This window comes from Danio rerio, chromosome 16, assembly GCF_049306965.1.
Source record: "Danio rerio strain Tuebingen ecotype United States chromosome 16, GRCz12tu, whole genome shotgun sequence".
In the NCBI taxonomy this organism is placed as follows: domain Eukaryota; kingdom Metazoa; phylum Chordata; class Actinopteri; order Cypriniformes; family Danionidae; genus Danio; species Danio rerio.
Genome location: NC_133191.1, coordinates 5,695,381 through 5,722,239, shown reverse-complemented (window position 1 = coordinate 5,722,239; position 26,859 = coordinate 5,695,381). Strand labels below are relative to the sequence as shown.

At 39.1% G+C, this 26,859-nt stretch overlaps 2 protein-coding genes and 1 long non-coding RNA gene across 53 annotated transcripts in view; 1 reads left to right on the top strand and 2 right to left on the bottom strand.

Moving 5' to 3' along the window:
* macf1b (microtubule actin crosslinking factor 1b) overlaps window positions 1-4,490 on the bottom strand; it is an 85,388-nt gene extending 80,898 nt beyond the window's left edge. The window contains exons 1-3 of one of the 2 annotated variants that reach the window (XM_073925750.1): window positions 4,292-4,490; window positions 2,258-2,289; window positions 1,803-1,914 (exon numbers count right to left, since the gene is read on the bottom strand). In XM_073925750.1, the coding sequence (XP_073781851.1) occupies window positions 1,803-1,914; window positions 2,258-2,289; window positions 4,292-4,396 (249 nt within the window). In that variant the 5' untranslated portion in view covers window positions 4,397-4,490. Of the gene's footprint in view, window positions 1-1,802; window positions 1,915-2,257; window positions 2,290-4,067; window positions 4,110-4,291 lie in introns of those variants that run through there. The other variant, XM_073925749.1, reaches the window with a different exon arrangement.
* LOC141378149 (uncharacterized) lies at window positions 3,680-4,544 on the top strand. Its single transcript, XR_012391945.1, has 3 exons — window positions 3,680-4,169; window positions 4,280-4,348; window positions 4,436-4,544. It is a non-coding gene; the product is annotated as an uncharacterized lncRNA (long non-coding RNA).
* Window positions 4,545-6,291: 1,747 nt separating this feature from the next.
* Window positions 6,292-26,859, bottom strand: part of plecb (plectin b) — a 246,898-nt gene continuing 226,330 nt past the window's right edge. For 37 of the 50 annotated variants that reach the window (XM_073925718.1, XM_073925719.1, XM_073925722.1 and 34 more), the window contains 8 exons: window positions 25,538-25,894; window positions 25,241-25,324; window positions 23,321-23,425; window positions 23,094-23,192; window positions 17,290-20,643; window positions 10,054-17,056; window positions 7,225-7,320; window positions 6,292-7,062 (listed from right to left, as the gene is read on the bottom strand). In XM_073925718.1, coding sequence (XP_073781819.1) covers window positions 10,946-17,056; window positions 17,290-20,643; window positions 23,094-23,192; window positions 23,321-23,425; window positions 25,241-25,324; window positions 25,538-25,894 — 10,110 coding nt within the window. In that variant the 3' untranslated portion in view covers window positions 6,292-7,062; window positions 7,225-7,320; window positions 10,054-10,945. The remainder of the gene's footprint in view (window positions 7,063-7,224; window positions 7,321-10,053; window positions 17,057-17,289; window positions 20,644-23,093; window positions 23,193-23,320; window positions 23,426-25,240; window positions 25,325-25,537; window positions 25,895-26,859) is intronic. The other 13 variants (XM_073925740.1, XM_073925741.1, XM_073925743.1 and 10 more) reach the window with 2 other exon arrangements.

Below are 26,859 nucleotides of genomic sequence, written 5' to 3'. Positions count from 1 at the left end.
TAATAATAATATATATATATATATATATTCATTAATTTTCTTTTCGGCTCAGTCCCTTTCCACTGGGGTCGCCACAGCGGAATGAACTGCCAACTTATCCAACATGTTTTAAGTAGCGGATGTCCTTCCAGCCGCAACTTATCGCTGAAACCTTCACTAAACCTTATTGTTCATCTCCTTACAGTGTGATATCATGAGAAATGATATATAATCTTTCATCAAATAACAAAAGCATGGGTGGAGATGGATGAAAACTCTCAACAGCAGCACAAAAGAAACCTGAGCTTACTGAGGTATTGAATTAAAAAGCTGTAATAGAAAGTAACTGAAGGAAATTAAATAACGAGCATGAAATATATCTTAGGTCCTGATGTTTAAAGGGTGAATATACAGAATTTTTAATAAATTTATAAATAAATAATGCTAAATGATGTGAATACAAACCATTATTTTTTATTTCGCATACTCTTTATACACTTACCGGCCACTTTATTAGGTACGCCTTACTAGTACTGGCTTGGACCCCCTTTTGCCTACAATACTCAGGTAGGCTGTGGCATTGCCAAAGTTTGCAAAGAAAATCCCCCACACCATTACACCACCAGCAGCAGCCTGAACCACTGATGCAAGGCAGGATGGATCCATGCTTTCATGATGTAGATGGTCTGCCCCTACCATCTGAATGTTGCAGCAGAAATCGAGACTCATCAGAGCAGGCAACATTTCTCCAATCTTCTATTGTCCAGTTTTGATAAGGCTGTGTGAATTGTTGCCTCAGTTTCCTGTTCTTAGCTAAAAGGAGTGGCACCCGCTGTGGTCTTCTCCTGCTGTAGCCCATTCACCTCAAGGTTAGACGTGTTGTGCATTCAGAGATGCTCTTCTGCAAACCTCGGTTGTAACAAGTGGTTATTTGAGTTACTGTTGCCTTTCTATCAGCTGGAACCAGTCTGACCATTCTCCTCTGACCTCTGACTTTAACAAGGCTTTTGCGCCCACAGAACTGCCGCTAACTGGATATTTTCTCTTTGTAAGACCATTCTCTGTAAACCCGAGAGATGGTTGTGTGTGAAAATCCCAGTAGATCAGCAGTTTCTGAAATACTCAGACCAGCCCGTCTGGCACAGACAACCATGGCACGGTCAAAGTCACTTAAATCACCTTTATTCCCCATGCTGATGCTCGGTTTGAACTGCAGCAGATCGTCTTGACCATGTCTACACGCCTAAATGCATTGAGCTGCTTCCGTGTGATTGGCTGAGTAGAAATTAGTGTTAACGAGTAGTTAGACATACTAAAGTACCTAATAAAGTGGGCGGTTAGTGTAGATTCACAATTATTATCAATATAGAGTGCCTGATCATGTGACTCAACAGGTGTTTGTCATAACCCTCTGGTGTTGTGTTTGTGTGAGTGTGTCCATGTTTTTGTGTGTGCGTGTGTGTGTGTGTACAAGTGAATGCTGATGAGTGTGTGTTTGTTTTATATATATATATATATATGTTTTTTGTGTGAATGTCTATATGTGTGTTAGTTTGTTTGTTTGTGTGTGTGTGTATGCCAATGTGTGTGTTTGTTTATTTATGTGCGTTTACCTGTTTGTGCCCGTGTGTATGTCTATGTATATTCGTGTGTCTCTCTCTGTGCGTGTACGACTGTCTTTTGTGTGTGTGCGTGTTTGTGTATGCCGATGAGTGTGTTTGTTTGTGTATGTATTTATGTGTGTACATCTTTGTGTGCGTTTGTGTGTATGTGTATGTCTCTGTCTGTGTTTGTTTATTTGTTTATGTGTGTGTGAGACTCACTGCTGGCTCCAGGTCAGGCAGTCTGTTCTCCATGGTCTTCAGCCAGTGTCTGAGAGCTCTAATCTGCCCTCTGAACTCTGTCTGCCACTGACTCCACTGCTCCGAACACATGCTGACACACACAAACACTGCGATCACTACTCACGCATTTACTGATACATTCAGCTCTGTATTAAACCAGAATATATATATATATATATATATATATATATATATATATATATATATATATATATATATATATATATATATATATATATATATAACAACTGAAGACAAAAGTTGTCTTCACCCACCCAGAATTGTTAATTCTGTTTCAAATATTTCCCATGTGAAGTCTAACAGAACAAGGCCATTTGCATTTCTCATTTCTTTTCTTTTTCTTATTTATTTTAGTTTGACTGGGTGAGTTACTATCTTCCCGGCCTAAATAAAAGTATAAGGAGAAAGTTTACCCATGTTGTTTTCCTTTCTGTGCAGCTGCATCCTGAAACCGAGACACCAAACACACACTTACTTCAACATGGCATGTACATACATTCACAATTATTCACATCTTCAGTACTTAAAGGGTCAGTTCACATAAAAACGAAAAATCTGTCCTCATTGACTCATCATCCACTTGTTCTAAACCTTTTGAGTTTGAGTTTTTAAACCAGTTTCCTTCTTCTGTTGAACACATACTGAAGAATGCTGGAAAAATACAGCCATTGACTTCTATAATATTTTTGTTCTTGGCTGTGAAGAGATGATGCCATCCACGCTAGGACTTTAAGGACAGCACAAAGTCTCAAGCAATACACAACAAACAATTTGTTTTTAATTATTGCACTGATCAGACACTTAATTTAAAATGTAATGTATACATAGACCTCATACATAACCTTTTTAAAAGTAAACATTGTTGTATAACAGCAGGTTAACTATGTACAGTACAGCCCACTTGATACATAACAATTAATTCTTTCCGATTTTGACTGAATTGGAATGATAATTACTGTGAAAAGTGCTACACAAATCAACTTGAATTGAATTTAATACTATAAATGTTAATGTCTGCTTTTTTCAAACAATCATAATGCACAACTAATCCATCTAATTCAATTTATTTATTAATAAATATGCTATAGGAGTAGAATGTGCAGTGTTATTTTTTGTTGGTCAGCATGTGCTGACCAACAAGCATACAGGATTTTTCTGCGGCTGAAAGTAGCATAAAATATGATGACAATGATCACCTCAGGGTCTGATTGTGTGCTTTATTCCATGTTTAATGCTACTAATGTGAGTTTGGGTATAATTTCATGTGATATTTATAGCCAAACTGAAAGCAGAAGCAGATAGTTTACCTCAGATGTTGAAAGAAAAATAACTTGCAAACTTAGTTTAAACATAAACTGTGACAAAGCAAACCAACAAATATCACTCACTCAGCATACTTAATGCTAATTAGGTTAAATATTAATTAGATTTTGAACCATACCAATTCTTTAAGAGTGCAGTGTACTATTCTGCATAGTGTACTATTCTGCAAGACTTTTGGCCAGCGGAGAAATTAAAATGGTCGTGCCGAACTGAGTCTGGTTCTCTCAAGGTTTTTTTCTTCACTCCCATCAGGTGAAGTTTTTTTTTCCTCTCTGCTGTCGCCACTGGCTCGCATGGTTCAGGATTGGTAGAGCTACGCCTCGATGAATTTGCTCTTCAGTGTTTGAACTCTCAGTAATGATTTCAAATCACACTGAACTGAGCTAAACTAAACTGAACTGAACTGAAACACTAAAAACTGAACTACACTGTTCCAGTTACTATGACCATTTATGTGAAGCTGCTTTGACACAATCTACATTGTAAAAGCGCTATACAAATAAAGCTGAATTGAATTGAATTGAATATCTGAATGGCTAAATGGTTTTATCGTCACCTCACTCGCCTGGTAACGTTAATCGTTTTATGCTTAAACAACTAAATCAATGGTTATGTTTATTTAACTAATTGTATTTTAATTACATTATGATGTCGATGCAGCAAAAGGAACTTAATACAATTGAAAATAGTCACATATTATCTTTTACCGGAAGTTTACCGTTACCTAAAAAACACCAGCTGTTTATAGCCTAGTATAGCCCATTGTTTGTCTGGACAGCACTGTTTTATCAGACTAAATCGTATTTTTTTTTTTTTACATTTCATCTAAATAGATTTTAGACTTTTGTTATAATGCTGCTCGGTGTAGTCTAATAAAATACACAACATATTAAATCCTACCTCACTGCCGTTTCCATGTTTTCTATAAAACTGAGGGTGTGTGACGTCACCGCATAAAACGGTTTATTTGATTTGAACATTCCTCCAAACATTTCTTATCATGTAAGTACACAAGTAAGAGAATTAAATAATACTGTTGAAGTGATTTTTGGACATTTGATGGAAAAATATTACATATTGTGCCTTTGAAATAAATTGTGTTGTCTCTTCAGGACCTCTCGTACCGTAGAGCTGGTATGATGTGGAGAAAGACACGGCGCGGGCTCAGTTAAAGCAGGCAGGTCAGAGAGGCTTTCGTGGGCGTCTTGGCTAAACAAAAGTCTATCCATAAAGGTGTCTCCATCTGGGTTCTGCCTTTCAACCTACAGATTCAACACAACGTCATTCAACTCTCTGCCAGCAGAGGACTCCATAGACCCATCATTGACTCTACAGTACCTGTATGTGATCTTAGGATTGGTGATGATGGCTCATCAGGTATTGTTAACATTTACAGTTAAAGTCAAAATCATTCGCACTACTGTGAAATTCTTTACAAATTATATCTCAAGTGCTGTTTAACAGAGATATCTTTCAACACATTTGAACCCCTTCAGACCCGAATTATGTTTCAACTTTCTGAAAAAAGTCAATGTTTTCACAGTTCTCGAGGCTTCTATAAGTGAGACCAAATTATAATAATAAAAACTCAACACCCTTTAAGTATATATATAAGTCAGAATTATTAGCCGCCTGAAATATTAGCCACCCTGTTTATTATTCTGTTTAGCGGAGAGATTTTTTAAAAACATATTTCTTAACATAATAGTTTTAATAACTCATTTCTAATAACTGATTTATTTTATCTTTGTCATGATGACAGTAAATAATATTTGACTAGAAATTTTCAAGACACTTCTATACAGCTTAAAGTGACATTTAAAGGCTTAATTAGTTAACTAGTCAGGTTAGGGCAATTAGGCAAGTTATTATATAATTTATATAATTATATAACTTATAATGGTATTTAAAAAATAAAAACTGCATTTATCTAGCCGAAATAAAACAAATAAGACTTTCTCCAGAAGAAAAAATATTATCAGACATCAGACTGTGAAAATGTCCTTGCTCTGTTAAACATAATTTGGAAAAAAATTTTAAAAGAAAAAAAAAAATTCAAAGGGGGGCGAATAATCTGACTTTAACTGTATATATTATCCATTTCTATTGACATCAGGTCAGAACACGTGTACTTACCAAAACATACCAAGATAAAATACAAAAAATAATAATATAAAACATACATGATTGCTGGTATATTCTTGAAATTAACAAACATTAACATTATACTTTACTTTATAAACATTTTACTTTAATTTAGAGTTTTTTGTTGTATAGATTGCACCTTGTTTGTAACAAACTTTTTCTTCATCTTCCTCATCACACCACATAATGTCTATATCTAAGATATTTCCATCTGCTATATTTAAGAACTTCAAGATCTGTATATTCTGCATATGAAATTGTTTCAGGAATGAATTAGTATGTCGATATAGAATTTATATATAAATATTGGCAAGCATATCAAAAAATCTGAACAAGAACATTGTAAATGTGGCTTACATTTGTCTGGAGTGAAGCGATGCCATGCTGCATTTCAGTGTAGTAGATTTTTTTCAAATTACAACATGCCAAGCCTTACCACCATTTGATTGGATGACAATCGTCCACTCTTATGGAATGCAGGCTTTAAATTAGATAAAATACTCAGGAACCACACACAAAAAAAGAAAAAGGGCCGACATGTGACGTCCATTGTAACGGACACAGGGTCAGACGGGGTTAAACATCATAGTTGTAATAATAACTACTTTCTAATATTTCATTTGTCTTTTCCATGATGATATTTTACTGGTTTGTATTGGTATTGGTAGTATTAAGCTTAAGTGCAATTGAAAGACCTAACTAGGCTACTTAGGTTAACTGGGCAGGTTAGGTTGATTAGGCAAGTCAATGGTCTAATGATATTGACCTTTAAATTATTTTTTTTTTTAAATATAAACTGCTTTTCTTTCAGCCAAACTACATGAAATAACATCTTCTCGATAAAAAAAAATTATAGGAAATACAGTGAAAATGTCCTTTCTCTGTTAAACAGCACTGGGGAAATATTTATTACACGTTTTACTGTAATTTTGTCTTCAGTTTTGTCTTGGGATGTAAATAACTATACAAAGACTGGAACTGATTTTTCCAAAATAGATTTATTTACACTTGAATATAGTGTTACTTTTAAAAACTCCATTTTTTATTACCAGATTCTCTCAAGGAAAAGTTCATCCACCAGTTAGTATTTCATACATCTTGTACTCATAATATAATCTTTCATTTATTGGGGATAAATTCAAAAATCTATTCTTCATCGTTTTAGAATACTTTATAGCAAGTTAGTAAAACATGCAGTAATATTTTACATGTACAACATCAAAAAAGAAGAAAAGAAGAGTCAAGTACTTTCAAAAAAACACAACAGTACAATTAATAATAATAATAATAAAAATAATAATAATAATAAAACAAGCAAAGAAATACATGGGAGGCAACAAGTGATCCAAACATGTCTTTTTTTGGCACAGGAAATATGAAAAATGTAACTGCCATACATTAAATGAGCCTTAATATATTCAGTCAACGATGCAGTCTGTTTAAATTTGTATTATCTAAAAGTTTAATATCCTAAAGAATTGCAGTGAAAGGCTGTGCATACTGTATTCACATGTAACTTATAAAAATAAAGCTGCACTTTAGGACTAGAATCTATGCAGGCAGTAGATCTCTGAGATTTTTGATTAAACCGAACATGTAATGGAAAATGGTAATCCAAAATGGTGCTTTGTTAAATTATAATAAACTCCAAAGTCCAGCTCCAAGCGGATGTAGTGGCAGTTCCTGATATGATATGAAATCCTCATGCAAATGGCAGATGCAATGGGAGAAGGAAACCCTCAGTGGGGATCTAAAACAACATTAAAAATATAATATGAAGCGACAAAATGACAAAAAAAAGAGGCAACAAAACAGTGAACGAAGAGAAATGAGGTATCAAACTTAAGGGTGTTTAAAATGCAAAAACAAACCATCGTAGAAAGGTGGTAAATGTGAATGTTTAATCATTTACCTGAATGTCTGAAGATGTGGGCTGCTGATGAACATCATTTATCTCGTCATCCAAGACCAAATGTGTGGCGTCATCAAATCTAGTATCAGGTGATGTCTGTTGAAGAAAAAAAACATGACAAAACACAAACTTTAAATCCCACAAGCTAAACTATCATATGGCTTAAATGTTTACATTTTAAAAGTAATAATGGCTTTTTATTGGCAAAGCATTAATACCTTGTAATGGAATTTTAAAAATTAGACCTTCCTTAATTCTCAAGGATCAAATCATCTATAGAGCCCAGCATAAATGAGTACATCCCTTCCAGATCTCTCTTTTAAATTAATATTTTCTATAGCAGGGGTTTACCAATCTCGGTCCTAGAGGGCCAGTGTCCCTGCAGTTTTTTGCTACAACTTGCCTCAACACACCTGCCTGGATGTTTCAAGTATACCTAGAAAGACCTTGATTAGCTTGTTCAGTTGTGTTTGATTAGGGTTGGAGCTAAAATCTGCAGGACACCGGCCCTCCAGGAACAAGTTTGGTGACCTCTGTTGTATAGGATGCTTTACAGTAAGAAATGTGTATATGCATTACATTAGTCAGAACAAAAGCCAAAACAGTAAACAATCTAACAACATAACTAAATTTAAAAATTAGAATACTACAATGAATATGTTGGGGAAATATATTGAATACAATTTTATTTATAGGAACAAAAAATATCAAGAGAACTATTAAAAACATTACATTTAGTTGGAATTTTTATTTTACTTTTGCAACAGCTCATTTGTATTTAAATACACCTTCTATTATTAATATTGTTCCCCTTATTTTATTAAATATAACTGTTTAATAAAAGAGTTTGGTTTAAATGCTACAAAATATTTTGTGAAATGTATAAAAATATGAAGGGGGTATGCTCATTTGTGCTATGCAAAGGCTCTAGAATATTTTAAGAATCAGTTTTGCCGGGAAAATCAAAACAATGTGATGTTTACGCACCTATAAGCGTCTATTTTGTACAGTAATACACCCAATAATATTTTACAATTTTCAGACTAAAGTAGAAAGAGTCATTCTGTACTTTAAAGTCAATGTGTTATGTAATGTATTTATTTAAACAAGTGCTACTCAACCACATTCCTGGAGGACCACCAGCTTGGCACATTTCCATGGCTGTGTCTGAAATTGCATACTTCCACACTATTTAGTATGCTAAAAACAGTTTGCGAGACGAGTAGTATGTTCGAATTCATAGAATGTGAAAAATAGTATGAGTGAAATACCAGGTTGACCTACTACTTCTGGCGAGATTTTGACGTGATGCGCGTCACACTATTGCATGATGCACCATGGGAGAACTCATGAATGGGAGTGAAGCGACGCAACTGACGCAGGTAGGTCGCGACACGTGATCACAACAAAATGGTGGATGTAGTACGTTCGAGTTCCATTCATACTACTCACATTCAAACTGTATAGAGTGTACTTTCATAACGGTCGAGTAGTAAATTAAAATGCAGTACCTACTAAGTAGTCGGCGATTTCGAACGCAGCCCTTGTCTTCTTAACCAAACAAACCTGATTTAGATCCTCAGCTCATTAGCAGAGACTGAAAGACTTGTAATGGGTGTAACAGACAAAGGAGACATCCAAATCATGCAGTGTTGGTGGTCCTCAAGGAACGTGGTTGAGAAAAACTGATTTACAGTCTCATACATAAAGATTTATACATTTTATATAAAAATATCTAAAGTATACTTAAATTAAAAATATACCTAAAAAAAATTTGTATCTAAAATATACTTTATAATCCAATAAGGATCAAGAAAGTGTGATATTAAGAAGCTCATTTGTCAACATGCTGGTGGTCGCAGAACTTGTTCAAACATATCCACAAAACTATGATCAAATATAGCACATATTTACACATTCATCTATATAGCAGTCGCTTGAGCAATCTGGATGTTTGTTATTATCAGTAACATATTTATAGCTTCTAATTTTCTTCTAATTCAAGAGTTCACACCTAGCTGATGTTTGATAATAAAGCATGTTTGGCATGCTGTCCCGGGAGAAGGGAGTTTGAGGTAGGTCTCGAGAACTCCCCTGCTTGTTATGGCTATTCATGAGTTCGGAATTGCTATAGAGAGATATATAGCTGACTAAGAGTTGATCTATGGTGCCAATTTGGATTGGTCGATTCACTTATGTCGCATGGAAACCGGGGAACCTGGTGGAAACTCACATGAGCACAGGGAGAATATATACACTGCACAGAACCGTCGTCTGGCCTGGTAAGGACTTCCAGTGACGTTCTTGCTGTGAGGCAACAGTGCTAACCACTGGGCTGCTGTGCTGCCCTACCCAGGAAAAGGGAGTAGGAGCAGGGGTGTAAGAGGGGATTCTTTAAGAAGAAGATAACTGAGGTTAGGGTTAGGGTCAAATTCATCTGATTGGTGCTGCGTGTGTTAGCAGTTGCAGGACCAGCTGTGGTCAATCATAAGCATGTGATCCTCTTGAAATTAGTTTAAATAAACCACGCTTATAGAATAAAAAAGATCTTGATTATACAGGTATCATTACACTAAATCACATTCAGTCTCTTGTACATTTTGCTAATATCAAGGGTTTCTGTAATAAACACTTTAATGCAATCAAGTAAGTCCTTGGGGAAAAACAGATTAATATTAATTAATGAAAAACCCAGCTGTAGATTGCATTGATATCTTGAAAAGCATAGTTACAGAACAGAGTAGGAATAAATGCAGAGGGAGAATAGATAAAGCACTGTGAAAAGTAAAACCAGTGTGGTCAAGAGCGTGTAAATTAGGTTCAACTTACAAGTACTAACATTTCATCCACATCTGTCATGATGTTATGAGAGAGGCATGGATCAGACATCAGGAATCTTCATTGGACAACACATCAGTGGAGGATTCATTTACAAGGCAGCCTGGAGTAGTTTTGCAAAGGACTTTGGAGAGGCACTGGATCCAGTAAATGAACTTTTATAATTTCAGTTTAAAGGGATCTTGGTTTGTTGTACAAGGTGCTTGCTCCTCCTTTAGTGTTTATATGTAGTGTCTTTTTTACATTCTGTTAAACTATCTGCAACTTTTGCTTGCAAAATAGGCTAGAAGTCTCTAATATATCCATCTATCAAATCTATACAAATATGTAAAAATAACCACACTCTATATTAATCAAATTTCTTTCTCTCTTTTTTGTAAAACTTGGTATATTTACTGATACATTCTCCTGAAATAAACCAAAGTATAAAAAGATTTTTTTCTCAAATAAAATGTAGAAATATAGGCTCACTATATGTAATATTAAATACAGCCTAAACCGAACTCGATTAAAAATAAGTTTCAAAATGCTTAACAATTCCGGGATTTAGATGACACATTTACAAAATAAGAAGAAAAAAATCACTTCCAAAAATATGCAGTCAGTTTAATCTAAAATAAACCTAAACTAGATAACTTGAACTATGATTAAAGCTGACTAGGGAATTAACAATTCCTAAGCATCCAAACTACATAAAATGGGAACTTGACCATCGGCAGATAAAAAGATACTGGTAATTTTTGGAATGCATTTTCCTACACCAAACACATGCAAAACAGATTAAAGTCATTCTAATCTAATTAATTTATGTATATTATGTAACTCTAGTTTATTGATATGAAAGCCGCAGGACCATATGGTAGGCTAGCTATGAGGTCCAGCTTTAAAATCTACGGCTGTAGCTGGAGGAAGTAAATGAGGATGATGAGAAGTTCATGCTGAATCCAGAGCCAGTAGCATCGAAGCTCCCCCTTCTTGAACCTGAACGAGAGCCTGTCCTGGACCCAGACCGTGAGCCAGAAGCAGATGCAGCACCACTGACATTGTAAGGACTGTAGAGGCCTTTACTAGAAGTTGATGAAGCTTCCAGAAGCCTAATGCCAGATCCTTCTTCAACCATGCTTCTGTCCATGGCATCCTTGTAGGAGATCTTCAGTTTGGTTTTAGGACATGTAAGGTATTTAGTGTAGGCATTTACATCTCTGAGCTTTTGGGCTGTGCGGCCATCAATAGCACCTTTCCTGATTGCCTCCTCAAGGGAGATTCTTCCCTCAGTCTCTGGCTCAATAAGGCCACCAGTGAGGTACTGCACTTCCAGGAAACGCTGCCCTGCTTCATAATAAAGCCAGCCTTTCTTGAGAGCCTGAGCTGCAGACATTTTGACTTTAGTGCGAGGATCCTCAAATCCATGAAAGGCTTTCTGGGCTAGATTGAGTCTGTCAACCATTATCTTATCTATAAGGCCCTTCTCTGTGGCTTCAGCAACTGAGAATTTCTCTCCAGTAGACGGGTCAATTATGCCACCAGTGCAGGCCTGTGCCTCCAACAGTCTTTGGCCAGTTATAGAGTCCACTACATTTCTTCGTATGGCTTCAGTTACTGAAACTTTTTCAAGGCTATCTGTGTCAAGGATTCCTGCCACTGGACCCGTCTCCTCAGTTGGATCATTCCATATAGATGCTGGAGTTTTGATGCTAGGAATGGGGCTCATTGGATAAGAAGAGGTGGATCCGAAGGAAGATGAGCGGGATCGGATGCCACTCATGTTTCCAGATAACATATCGGCAAATTCTGTGATGGAAAGGGTGCCAGAGCGGTACTGGTCAATTGCACTCTGGTCAATTAGTCCTTTTGCGATGGCATCATCAATGTCATACTGTCGACCTGATCTTCGGTCAATGAGAATAGACTTTTCGACCCCTTCGGATGATGTCATTGTGATCTCTTCCCATTCACACTCTTGCTCTGAAAGTTCAAGGTACGTCTGATGGTCAATTAGCCCTTTGCGGTAGGCTTCATAAACAGACATTTCTTTGCCCGAATCAGGATCTACAATGACGACTCTGCGTTTGCGAACAGAGGACTTGGAAGAAGTCTTTCTCTCACGTTTCTTTTCTTTTAGGAGCAAGAGAACAAGACCGGTGTCTGGGTCTACAATACACCTTTCCATCAGCTGCAGGTAGGTGAGATTCTCCTCTGTGTTTGGGTCAAAGAAGCCCTTGGTGTCATCCGATGGGTCATTGAGGATCTCATTCATCTCCTCATCGAAAAACCCTCTATTGTAGGCCATTTCAACAGGCAAGCGGTGACTTTCTTCTGGGTCTATGATTCCTCCAGTGGCAATCTGGGCCTCCAGAAGACGAATACCATGATCTCTCAAAATCAGGCCCTTTTTCATAGCCTGGAAGAGTGAGATCATTTTGCCTGTATAGGGATCTCTATAACCAGTCACAGCTCTCTCAGCAGAAAGCAGCTTGTCTTTGAACTCCGGGCCAACAATTCCCATCTTAACTGCTTCATTTACTGTTAGCTTGAGATTCTTTATCGGGTCAATGATATACCCTGTGGCTGCTTGAGCTTCCAGCAACTCGAAAGCAGTACCTGGCCTGATCATATTCTTTTTCATGGCTTGGTAGATAGATAGACGGTCTTTAGTAGACTCTACAAACACACCAGAAATGCAGCTTGAGCCCTGTAGATATTTCCTCAATCTGTTGCTCACTTCCTCCACTGTTAGCCGTCCCTCATTCAGCTCACTGACTGTTTGTTCATCAATGATTTTGGAGCGGATCAACTCTTCTATTGTTATTTCTTTTCTGAGACCTCTGAAGAGTAGCCTTCTGTCTGCCAGTGACAACAGATGCAGCCCATCTTTGTCAACTTTGCATCTTTTCAGAAGCTGAGCGTATGACATCTTTTCATCAGTTAATGGATCTACATATCCTTGAACCTCATCAGACAGCTTTTCATTGGTCTCTTTGTTGATGTATCCACGCTGTGTGGCAATCTCTGTTGGCAGATGGAAATTATACTCTGGATCAACAATTCCGCCAGTTGCTGTTTGAGCTTCGAGTAACCTTAGAGCATAATCCTCAGGGACAAGGCCCTTTTTCATTGCTTGGAAAAGGGAGATAACCTTTCCACTATATGGATCCTTGTAGCCAGTGACTGCTCTTTCTGCAGACAGGAGTTTATCATGAAATTCTGGGCCCACTACACCCTTGCGCACTGCTTCATCTACGGTAAGCATTTCATTCCTAACAGGATCAACAATGAATCCAGTGGCTGCCTGTGCCTCCAAGAGACCAATTGCAATCTCTGGCTTCAAAATCTCTCTCTTCATTGCTTGATAAATGCTGATCTTAGAATTTGAATCAGTCACCACTCCAGCAACACTGCCAGTTCCGTACAAGTAACGCTTAACACTTTGCATCTCCATGACATCACGCATAGTCTTTTTCTCCTTTTTCAACATGTTGAAGGTCTCAAGGTCAATGATGCGAGCATTGTAGAGATCTTCAATTGTGATTTGGCGTCTTCTTGTGCCACCAGTCTGGAAGTTCCCCCCTTTAATTACTTCTCTCTGCTCCAGAATCTCAATTATAATGATTATCATCCGTTCCTTTGTTATATTGCCAGAACGATATTCTTCCAGAAGCTGAGCTCTCTGTTCCTCAGGGAGTAGATTTGAATTCATCACATCCCAAAGAGACATAGAGCCCTGACCTTCAATTGGTAGATCAATTTGTGTAGTTGATAGATCACTCTGGGTTTGTTCTTCGCTGTAAAGGTATGTCTTTTCCACCACTGTTGGGGCCTGTGGTTTGGAAAGCTTTAGTAGATTTAATCCTGTATCAGGCTCTGTAATACACTTGTCTTTTAGTTGCTTGTATGATATGTTCTCATCAGATGCAGGGTCAGAGAAATACTTGCTTTCAGCAATGCTGCTGGCTAGCTGTTTTGAAACATATCCACGCTGGATTGCAGTCTCAACAGGAAGTCGATGACTGTTTACTGGATCAATAATTCCACCAGTTGCCAACTGTGCCTCCAAGAGTGGCATTGCATGCTCTTTGAGGACAAGGTCTTTGTCCATGGCTTGATAAAGAGAGATCTTATTTCCTGTGAATGGGTCTTTATATCCAGTGACAGCTTTTTCAGCAGAGAGAAGCTTCTCGTGAAGCTCTGGACCAACAATGCCTGCTTTAACTGCATCATCCACAGAGAGACATTCATTTCTTGATGGATCCACGATAAACCCTGTGGCAGCCTGAGCTTCAAGTAATGCAATACCTGTGTTCTGTCTAAGGAATTTCTTTTTCATTGCTTGGTATATGCTAACTTTCTCCTTTGTTGGCTCAAGGTAGACTCCAGCGATGCTCTCTGAGCCTTGGAGATACTTGTTGACTGAATTGTCTTTGCTGACCTCTTTTGGAGTCTTTTTACCTTGTTCTAGCAAATCATAGGTTGGCTTGTCAATGATTTTGGAGTCAAACAATGACTTGGCTGGAACAGGAGCTCTAAGTCCCTTAAAGCAGCCCTCTTCTTGTTTCTTGGCATCCTTCTCAGTGACAATCACAATTAAAATCTTTGTAATTTTCTCAATAGTCATTTTACCTGATCGGTATTGTCTTATTAAGTCAATTCTTTGCTCCTCTGTAAGATAGTCCGAGTTAATGAGCTCCCATATGGTAACTTTTCTTCCTTTGAAAGGTCCACTCTGAACCTCAACAGTCGCCTGAGTCATTGCGTCTTTGGTCTGGGCATCAGTGTATTTCATCTCTTCCCTGGCGTTGATTGCTTGCTCGGACAAAGGCAGAAGCTTAAGGCCAGTTTTTTTGTCAGTGACACATCTTTTATAGAGCTGCAGATAAGTGACATTTTCCTGAGTGTTTGGGTCAAAGTATCCTTTAACTTCATCAGTTGCACTGCTCAGAAACTTCTGGGTCGCATCATCAAAACAACCCCTCATGCAGGCAACGTCATGTGGAACACGATGACTTTCGACAGGATCGATGATGCCTCCGGTTGCCAGTTGTGCATCAAGCAGTCTAATTCCCTGGTCTTTTAATATCAGATCTTTCTTCATAGCCTCAAATAGGGACACTGTTTTACCAGCGAAGGGATCTTTGTAACCTGTGACAGCTCTCTCTGCAGACAGTAGTTTTTCATGCAGCTCTGGTCCGACAACACCTGCTTTGACAGCTTCATCTACTGTAAGTTTTTGGTTTTTAATAGGATCTATGATGTATCCTGTGGCAGCTTGTGCTTCCAAGAGATGAAGAGCAGGGCCAGGTCTCATCGTGTCGCTTTTCATGGCATCATAAAATGACATTGTTTGTTTGGTTGAGTCAACAATTACTCCTGCAATGCAGTTAGTGCCTTTCAAGGCATTTCGCACATGCTCCATCTCAGACACATCTTTGACCAGCAGTTGTCCTTTCTGTAACTTGTTATAGAGGTCTTTGTCAATAACCTTGGATTCAAGAAGCTTTGCAGCAGGCACTGGTGATCTCAGGCCATCAAAGGCAATCTCATTCTTCTTCTCTTTTTCCTCTGCCACAGTTAGGACAATTCTGATAATCTTTTCAACTGTAATCCTACCAGTTTTGTACTGGCGGATGAGGTCTTTTTTCTGGTCCTCGGTGAAGTACTCAGAGTTTATTATCTCCCAGATGGTAACAGTCTTTCCTTTAAATCTGCCGAATGGCACAGACACTGTTGTCTTGTCAAACACATCTCTTGTTTCTTCATCAGTGAATATTCTGGCATTTTGTGCAGCCTCCTCAGAGATGGGCAAAAGAGGCAGACCTGTTTCTGGATCAGCGACACACCTTTTCATTAGCTGACTGTATGTCAGATTCTCTTCTGTGTTTGGATCGTAGAATCCCTTCATGTCATCTGTTGGATTTTGTAGGATTTTATTGGTGGCTGCATCAAACTGACCCTGCTTATAGGCTATTTCGTTTGGCACACGATGACTGTTAATGGGATCAATGATGCCACCTGTTGCTATCTGAGCATCCAGCAATCTGATAGCATGATCCTGCCCAATGAGATCTTTCTTCAAAGCTTCAAAGAGGGAGATCTTAGCCTCTGTGTATGGATCTTTGTAACCAGTGACAGCTTTCTCTGCAGACAGCATCTTGTTGTGTAGTTCAGGTCCAATTAGACCCTCCTTAACTGCCTCATTGACAGAGAGTTTCTTGTTTTTAATTGGGTCGATTATATATCCTGAAGCAGCCTGTGCCTCTAGCAGCACTAGCCCAGTACCAGGAGCAATCTTCTTTTCTTTGATGGCTTGATATATAGGCATTTTTTGATTTGGATGAACAAGCAAGCCACTGATGCAGTTATTGCCCCTAAGAATTGTTTTAAGTTTGTCTGTCTTGCTAAGTTCTTGGACAGTGGTGCCACCACTCTGGAGTCTATCATAATCCACTTTGCTTAAAAGTCCTATGTCAAACAGTCTGCTTGCAGGCACTTTCTCACGAATTCCATCAAAAGATAATCCAGGATAGCCCTGTGTGCCGTCAACCTCAATACTTTGACCATTGAGGACTTTCTTGCAATCAGTCTGGATATGAATCTCCTGGGTGATTTTTTGAGCAACCTCAAGCTGCTGAAGTTTCTCACGCAGTTGTTGGTTTTCCTCAGCAAGCATCCTTTCTTGTTCAAGCTTTTTCCTTTCAAGCTCCTGCATCTCCTTTTGTTTGTTGAACATCTCTTTTTCAGCCTCTTTTTGTTTTATCAGAGCAGCATCCATAGAGGCCTTGAGTTTTATCTTTTCATCCTCCATTTGTTTTCTTTGGCGTTCTTGCTCATCTTTTAGGGCTTTTGATTTTCTGACCTCCTCTTCAAATTGACTCTCTAACCTCTTCTTTTCATCTTCTATTTGTTTTTCCTTCTTCAACAGCATCTCTTTTTCCGACATAAATGTCTGCTGGAGGATTGTTTTCTCCTGTTTAATTTGTTCTTGCTGAGCATTCACCATCTGTAAAAGAAGAAATCATGAACAAAATTAAAACCATGCTGAAAAAAATTCAGACAGACAATTATGAATAATGTCAATAATTATTTTATGGTTAATGAGAAAGAAATAAGGTTTATAATAATCAAATATTGGAAAATGGTTATAAAAAAGAAACTGAATTAAGCAATGTTAGTTTTTGGAAAGAGGGTTAACAATGACATAAGCAGCAATTTATGCCATCTTTAACACAATACCTCTTTAGACTTTTTCTGTAAATCTTCGGCATCTTTTTTCAATTTTGCCTTCTCGTTTTCAAGATCAGCTATGGCTTTGCGTAAGTCATCAGCTTCTCTGGTACTGCTCAGTCTTTGTATTTCCAATTTTTCAACAACTGTCATTCTCTCTTTGGTGGAAAGCTCTGTCTCATGCAGCCGTGCACTAATATCATCTGCCTGCTTCTTGAACCTCTTGGCTTCATCCTCAGCTCTAGACTGTGCATCACTGAGCTGGGACACCTGAAGTCTAAGTCTCTCTGCCTCAGCTGCTATATCCAACTGTCTTCGGCGTTCAGCCTCCAATGATTTTTGGAAGCCTTCAGTTTCCTCCTTGAGCCGTTGTTGCATCAGTTGTTTGTCTTCAAGTAGCCTTTGAGCTTGCTCTTGAGCAAGGTCCTTCTGTCTCTGTAACATTTCTGCCTCTGCTCTAAGCTTAGACGCCTCCTGAATGGCTTGCATCTTTTCTTTAAGCATCTTTTCAGCAAGAGCTCTTTGCTCAGCAAGGTCAGTCTCTGCGATGTGTCTCATTCGAGCAGTTTCCTGGGCCTCAATGCTTAGCCTGGCAGCCTCCTCAGCCAGCTTTTTCATGTTCTCAGCCTCCTCGGCCAAGAATTTTTGAGTATTATCTTTGTCCTTCTGGATGAGACGCTGATTCTCTTGCTCAATTCTGAGCTTGAGCTTGATGAGCTCCTCCATTTGAATCCTGACTTTGAATAGTTCCTCCTCTACCTGGGCTTTCTGTTTAACAGCGTCACCGACCTCATCCTTCAGTCGATGAAGCTCTTCATCTAGAACACTCTTCTGTTTATCAGTCTCATCTAACCGCAGTTTAACTTTAGCAAGCTCTTGCTCCACCTGAGACTTCTGCTTAAGTGTCTGCTCTGCATGCTTCTTGTGCCTAGCCATTTCTTCATCAGCAATCTGTTTTTGTTTCAGTGCTGCTGCCTCAGCTTGGGCTCGCTTTTCTGCCTCTAGCTCTGCGTCCTTTCGGAGTCTCTCTGCTTCCTCTTGGGCTTTAGCCTGGTTGGTTGCCTCAACTTCAGCAGTCTGGCGCTGACGCTCTGCATCTTCTGCTTGTTGACGGAGGAGGGCAGCCTCTTTCTCTGCTTTTTCTTTGGCTTTTTCTGCCTCTTGGGCAAGCCTTTTGGCTTTCTCAAACTCCTCTTTGAGCTTTTTCTGTACCAGGCTGTCCTCCTTCTGCTGAACAAGAACACTCTGGACTTGCTGTTCAGCTGTAATTGCTTTCTCTGCAGCCTCTTTGGCAGCATATATTTGCCTCTCCGCTTCTTTATCAGCATCTTCTTTTTGCTTTCTAGCCTCATCAGCTTTCTTCTTAAGGCGCTCTACTTCGTCTTGGGCAGCTTGGCGCTGTCGAGCTGCCTCCTGTTCTGCAGCAGTAATTTTTTTCAGTTTTTCTTCAGCCTCCCTTCTTCTGTTTTCCTCCTCGAGGGCAAGCTTACGTAGTTTCTCAGCTTCTTCTTCTGCTCGCAGTCTGCTTTGTTGCGTTTCATCTGCAATATTCTTCAGTTTATTCAGTTCAAGCTCCAAATCAAGCTTGCCGGATGAAGCCTTCTCAAAGTTAAGTTTCAAGATGCGAATCTCCTCTTCAACTATTCTTTTCTGTTTAAGAGTTTCATCCACAATTGTTTTCTGCCTGTCTAATTCCATTTCGGAGGATTTCTTGAGCTGATTGATCTTTTGCTCAATGTCTTGCTTGTGCTGGCTTGCCTGATCTTCAAGAGCCTTTCTCTGGTAAGCCTCATCATCAGCTTTCCTTCGCAGACGTTCGTTTTCGGCCTCCTTTTCTTTAAGGGCTATCTCTGCCTCAGTTTTCAAGCGAGTAGCTTCATTAATGGCAGCGAGTTTCTCCTTGAGAATTCTTTCTGCTTCTGCTCTCTGTCGTGCAGCTTCCTCCTCAGCCACCTGCCTCTGCCTTTTTGCCTCTTCAGCAATGGCACGAAGCTTGGCTGCTTCATCTGCAAGATCCCTCAGTTTACCAGCTTCAGCTTCCAAGAGCTGTTTGCTCTTTTCAGTGGTAGACATGCTATCTTTTTCAGCTTTAGACTTAAGCTGCAAAAGCACTTCCATTTCACTTCTAACTTTGGAAAGCTCATCTTCAAGCTGCTTGCGCTGCTGCTCTGCAGCACTGACCTCACTCTTAAGACGGTATAGTTCATCTTCAAGCAGAGATCTCTGCTGCTCGGCATGATCAAAATCAGCCCTCAAGCGAATTAGCTCATGTTCGGCAGAGAGCTTCTGCTGTGCTGTGCTTTCTGCCAGCTTCCTCTGCCGCTCAAGCTCTTGCTCAGCCATGTCTTTCTGTTTCAGGGCAGACTCTTCAGCTTTGGCCCGTTTTTTAGCCTCACGCTCAGCCTCATCTTTCTGTTTTTCCGCATCTTCCTGGGCAAGAGTCTTTTTGTGGGCTTCTTCCTCTGCCTGGAGCCTTAGTCGAAGAGCCTCATTGGCTTTTTGTCTCCATTTTTCAAGCTCTTTCTCAGCATCCTCCCTTGCCTTGTCTGCCTCCTCCTGCTGCTTTTTGAGGCGTTCTGCTTCCTCCTGCAGTTGAATGACAGTCCCATGCTTCTCTCTAAGTGACTCTTCTAGTTTAGATGTCTTTTCGACAAAGGACATGCGCTTGCTCTGAAGCTCAGCCGATGCACTTTTCTGAGCAGCATCTTGAGCGAGTTTGATTTGTCGCTCTTTCTCAATCTCGGCCTGCTTCATGTGTCTCTCGGCCTCATCCACCTCCATCTTGAGCTTATCAAGATCATCCAGAGCTTTTTGCTTCTGCCTGGCAGCCTCTTTCTCTGCTTCAGACTTCAGTTTTAACTCTTCCTCTGCTATCCGCTTCTTCTGGGTCTCCTCATTAACTTGCTTGCGAAGTTTTTCGGCTTCCTCCTGAGCGGCTTTGCGAAGTCTCTCCGCCTCAGCAGCTTTGCTTCTAAGCTGCATCAGCTCCTCCTGTGCAGTGGATTTCTGCTTCATCGTAGTTTCCAACTGAAGTCTTATGATGCGAATCTCTTCCTCTATTTTGACACGACTTTGCAGAGCCTCTTCCACTTGCTGACTCTTTGATTTTATTTGTTGCTCAGAGAGGTTTTTGAGCTCATGTAGCTCCAGCTGGATGTTCTGCTTTTGCCTTTCAGCATCCACTGCAACAAACTCTCGCTTGCTAACCTCCTCCTGCATCATGAGCTTGAGCTCTTGTGCCTCTTTTTCCGCTTTGGCAATGGCCTTGGCATGAGCTTCAGCTAGCTGCTTCTGTTTGTCTAACTCTGCCTGCATCTCAGCCATTTTTTTCCTCTCTTCAGCTTTTAGTTTCTCAGCAGCTTTCTGTATTAGTGGAAGTAAATGGTAAAGAAAATTATGATTAAGATCAAGCATGACGGGGTGTTAAGGAATAGTTTACTTAAAGATGAAAAGGTTGCCATTATTTGCTCACTGTCAGTCCAAACCTTGATGCCTTTGCATTATATGAATTCTCTGTTATTTCCCTTTTCCATGGAGCACAACAGGTTCTTTTTATAAGAAGATCTTGTCACATCTTCATAATACCACTAAATGAAAACAAGACGTCAAGCTACATTTGTGCTCCATGGAAGAAAGAAAAACATTTGGGGTTTGGAAAAACATAAGGATAAGCAAATGATGAGATGACTTTTCATTTTACAGTGAACTATTTCTTTTAGTGTTATGGTTATTGTTAAGCACAAAGATTATGATGCAAACATAACAAATGGGTTAAGGTAAATCAATAGTAAAAAAAAATACTGACATATGCAATTATTCGGGTTATGGTAACATGATATAATTAATGTATGGTGACACAAGACATTGCTTCAAAACACTACATTCTCACTACATGCAAGGTAGAAGTTCCCAAAAGCTGGCACTCTAAAGACCAGTTACTGCATTCCCGTTAAACAAACAGTTTTTAAAAATGTCTAATAGTATGTTATAATCGATATGTTGTGGCTATGACCTACATGACTGTATGAAAAGCGAACACACAATCAATACAAACTTTTAAGTGTGACAACAACACCAGTTTTTCTAAAGATATATCGCTGTTAGGAGAGGGGGAAAATGAGAAGAACAGAAAAAACTAAAGCATGTATTTCACAGCTATGGAAAGTAAGCAATAGCTGTTAAGAGTAGACATTTAAGCAGACAAGCAGATGCAGGTTTTTATTGCATTGAAATATAAAAAACGAATATCAGGAATCTGATTCTCAAAGAATGTTATTCATACTGTACAATACACTGTTTAATATTAAATTATAGTTTAAAGGAAAGACATAAAAATAAAATAAATCTACCACTTGCATACATTTACTGTACGAAGACCAGTTAAATCAATTAAATTTACAGCGATCAATTGTTATAAGCTATGAGAATCAGATATTCACAACAAAAGCACAATAACATTACAAACAAAAGGCTAAATCATATAATCCTGATGGAAGGAAATGCAGAATATTTATAAATAGGGATAATGGAAAATGGATATGGAATTGCTAGAGCATAGTGAAAAGTTTTACCTCTTTAGAGCCCAAAAAAGATCAAGCAATCATCAAGACAAAGCACTGGCAAGCAGTTAAGAGAGGTAAAGAAATCAAAGGTTAGGGTTTGAAAGACATTCAGTTGTGAGAAAAGAGAGAAGTATATAGGAAAAAGTAGGGCCTCATACAACTTGCTTTCTTTAGTGTGTATCAGATTCTGTGTGATAATGGAATGGCATTTTCTGCTGGTATATTCTCAAATAAGTATCGGAGATTTATCCACGTATTAATCAATATGAGCTATTCTACTTTTTGAAAAAAATTAACATGGTAAAGTTAAAGTTGATTATTAACACTTAGGGCCCTCTCATACTCCTGGCGCAATAAGGCACAAGATGTGTATGGCACGATTATGGCACGAGTTTTAAGTTTAGATTTGTCCACGTGTCGGGTTTTGGAGACGTATTCATCACCATACGGGGCATAAGAATAGGATGTGTGTTTGGATATAACTCTTTAACTCTAACTTTTTGACAACACTTCATTATTATTGTTCATTTATTGGTTTTGCTGGAAATTAGAACTGATTTTAGAAATAGTTTTGAAACAAATCTTTGCACAACAAACGAAATTAAATATGTAGGCTAATGGATGTCTTCAGTGAAGAGTTTCCACCATTTCCCTATCCATGAAAGGAAAGGACTAAAGAGTAAAAGTAAAGAGAAAGCAAAAAGGCCGATTGGAGGAGGCTCGTTCTTTATCCTCTCGCTGCAGATGGTCTGTTAAACTGTTTTCTTGCTAGTGAATAGTTCAGTTTATCCACTTACAAAATTCGCCATGTAAATAGCAAATGCCCCATGGCGTGACGCAACTGACTCTTAAAGGGAACGGGAGATGAGACTTTGATTGGTTCTAAATGTTATGTTCAAAACACACCCATAACTCATTAAGAGAATTTGCACAACCCTTTTAGACCATGCGCCAGAGTGCAGACTGTATTTTTCTATCCCTAAAATAGCAAAAGTGGATTTGGACACGCCATTTAATGTATTTGCGCCATGTGCTTTAGACTCTAAATGTTTTTAAGCCAAACATAATTTGGAAAAGACTGCATTTGCAGGTATTTGTTTACAAAATGGCACAGAATAAATATACAGTAGAGTCACCCATACATTAAGTATATCTAGATGATTTGTTTCTGATGAGTGTGGTTGGTTGGGTTGGTTAATGTTAGTGTGTTGAGTTAGTCTGGTATGAACTGGGACCCCTGGTGTCACGCACCTCCTCGTCCTCCAGGCGGCGCTGCGTGTCCGTGATGAACTTGATGTACTGACTGGTCAGAGTCATCAGTTCACTATAGCGGGTTCTCAGAGTTACATACTATGGTGAAAAAAACATTCAGATGAAATCAGTTGGTTGGATGTACTGTTATACAAGATATAAAACCACATTAATCTATGCAAACAAGAGATTTCAAAAACTGCTAATGTAAATTAGCCTTCTCTAACCTCTTGAATGATGTTATCAGAAGCAGACTCCATCTTGGTTTTCTTCAAAGGTGAAGTCAGAGGTTCGACTTGAGCTTTGTAGGCAACTAATTGGAGTTCATAGTCCTGGAGGAAACAAAAAACGTAACACCACAAAAAACAAATTGTAAACAATTACAAATTTACAGACTTGGAGGTAGATTTTGCGTCTCCTAAATAAAAACAAGCATTTTAATGAACAGTGTTGAATAACAACACAAATTATGCCGAGTTATCTGTTTTTTTGGCATGTCAATATTCTTCTCTCAGTCATTTTTACAAAATGTTAAGGATTCACCAAGAGAAGATTAATTATTTGTCAACTCTGTTACTGTGATATTTCAGTGAATTTCACATTCACTTTCTAAAATCAATAATATGATTAAAAATACATAACACTGAGTATTAGACACACCATGTGTTGTCTAGTTGATGTTAGCATCTTGAGCTAAAGCACAGAATGGTGAAAAATGTTAGTGGTTTCAAAAGTTTAACAATAAGTTAAACAACTATTAGTACTGAATCAAATGTTTCCCATCAAATTTAAAGTGCTTTCACACATGAAGATCGATTGTTTTGTTCTGAAACAGGGATTTAAATTGTTACAATGTTGCACTTGCGGTTTGCGTTCACACGGCAAAGTTTCTAAAAGGACCAAAATAGCTAAAACAAGTCACGTGTGAGTAAACTCTCGTCACATTAGTCAGAGTTCCACAGTTTATTTTTCAGAGTCCCGCTCAGCTGTCATGCGTCCTTATTTTAATTTATGATGAAGAGCGATAAGACATTATAAGCAAAAAGCTGCACTTTAACTTTGAATGGTGACACCCAGACATCGTTACCAAATATAAATCAGAGGCAAGACTTTCTCATCCATAGTCGTTGGCTAGAACTATATATACGCGTTACGTTAAAGAGAGAAATAACAGATAAACCAAGACTGCAGTTAGGTCAATTTTCCAAACGGATTAACAGCTCTCGTTAATAGTTCAGGATGCTTTCCCTTTCGTATTTGTTCTGAAACGCACAATTAGTGGTGGAGATGACATCCCGCCCTACTCAGAATTCTCTCTTCATATAACCATATATGCCTAATACATATCCATAATACACTGTGATATATTCTGGTTCATTAGTTCATTGTATCGTATTGCTTTCTCATTACAATCGATCCGCTCCAGAGTTCGCTTCAATCGAGCTGAGACCACCTTATTCAGGCGGTCTTGGACTGATTGTTTTTCCGCAGATCAGAGGAAGATTGCTGGATTTCCATATGCCAAACGAACCACGATTACTGGGGAAATGTGCCAGGTTCCGAAACAAAGGTCTAGATGCGAAAGCACCCTTAAACATTTTGAATTAATTTACATTACTAATGGATTTATTCATTCATTCATTCATTTTCTTGCCGGCTTAGTCCCTTTATTAATCCCTGGTCGCCACAGCGGAATGAACCGCCAACTTATCCAGCAAGTTTTTACGCAGCGGATGCCCTCCAGCCGCAACCCATCTCTGGGAAACATCCACACACACATTCAAACACACACTCATACACTACGGACAATTTAGCCAACCCAATTCACCTGAACCGCATGTCCGGCGAAACCGGAGCACCCGGAGGAAACCCACGCGAAGGCAGGGAGAACATGCAAACTCCACACAGAAACGCCAAGTGAGCCGGGGATCGAACCAGCGACCTAGCGACCTTCTTGCTGTGAGGCGACAGCACTACCAACTGCGCCACTGCCTCGCCCACCCTATAGGATTTAGTCTACTGTAAATCTACTGTAAATTTGTTGTGTCATTCTAGTTTAAGGAAAATAATAGATAAAGCTTCAAATGCAGCTGCAGTTCTTGATTGTGTCATAAACTGTACATAATGTCTCTGCAGCTGTTTCTTACCTTAATGGTATCGATGTAGTTTTTGGCATATTTCTGACACTCGTCAACTTTGTCTTTGTTTTTCTCAATTTCTTCAAGAAGTTTCTGTAAAAGAAAATTATAGCATATACTTATTACAGTTTATCAAGTAGTTAAAATTACTGTATGCTGTAGAATTCATTAACAAAGAGTTGTAAATACTATATGTTTCATCTTGTAATAGAGTATTGAATGCTTCAAAAACGCTGTAATGATTGCTATACTACTACAGTATTTTAATGTGAGAGCAGCTTGAGGGAAAGGAAAGCTCTTCAGTACCTTCTCCTGTGCCAGTTGTTCTTTAAGGGTCTTGCTGTCTATTATAGGCACAGCCTGGATCTTCTCCTGCCGCTGTTTAGCATCTGCGATCCAGCGGATGAGCCAGTCGTAGCTCTCCCTGTAGTAGCCCAGCTGCCGGCCGAGCTGCTCGAGCTCCCGCTGCCGCAGGTCCATCTGGGCGAAGACGGCCCGCCAGCGATCCTGCAGGCTGCCCAGCATCTGTCTGTAGTGCTCCAGCTCAGCGTCCCGCTCCGTGTGGATCTGGACCATTCGCTGGCTAACCGCTGAGGCCTTGGCCAGCTCACCCTCCATATCGTCAAACACCGGCCGCTGCTTCTCTGCGTCCACACGCATCGTCTGAACACACACCACCAACAAGCAGACTTCATCACTACATATAAATCATATAACTACATCACACAATATATATACAGCTGAAGAAAAAAGTGTTATCCCCCCTGTAAAATTTGATTTCCCAATCGCTGCTTGAATGCTGAAATAAACTTTGAATGTTGAATACTAAGACTATTCACCGGGGTTCAGGTGTTCTCTGAAGAGATGGGTGTTTAGATGTTGTATGATGGATACCAGTGAATCCGCAGTCCGAGTGGGGATGGGAAGATCATTACATCAGCGAGGAACAGTGAATGAAAAGGTTTTGCAAAGTGACCTATAACCTCTCTACAAGGCAGTGCTCCCTCCCTGACCAGAGGCTCCTGGAGGGGATGTAGACCTTCAGGAGCAGGTGGAAGTAAGAGGGTGCACTGCCAGTGGCTGTTCTGTAAGCAAACATCAGTGATTTAAACTTGATCCGCACTTCAACCGGTAACCAATGCAGAGAGATAAAGGGCTCTATTTTGACGGTCCATGCGCAGAGCGCAAAACGCAGGGCGCAAACGTTTTCAGGGCGTGTCAGGACGCGTTTTTGCTAATTTTAGGACGGGAAATCTGCCTTGCGCCGTGGCGCATGGTCTAAAAGGGTTGAGTTTATTTTCTTAATGAGTTATAGATGTGTTTTGAGAATAAACCAATCAGAGTCTCATCTCCCATTCCCTTTAAGACCCAGCTTCGTCGCGCCAAGAGCGCATTCGCTATTTACAGGACGCAAAGTAAGTCTAAGTGGAAAAAATTAGCATTTCACAAGCAAACAGTGAACAGTTGACAGTTTTTTAACAGAAAACTGTTAAACTGAGCATCTACTGCGTGAGAATGAGAGATAATGGATCTACTTTCACATTCGCTCTTGGATAGGGAAACCTTTACACACAGACATCAATTAGTCGATAAATAAAAACTTTTGTTTGTTAAGCGCAAATATTCGT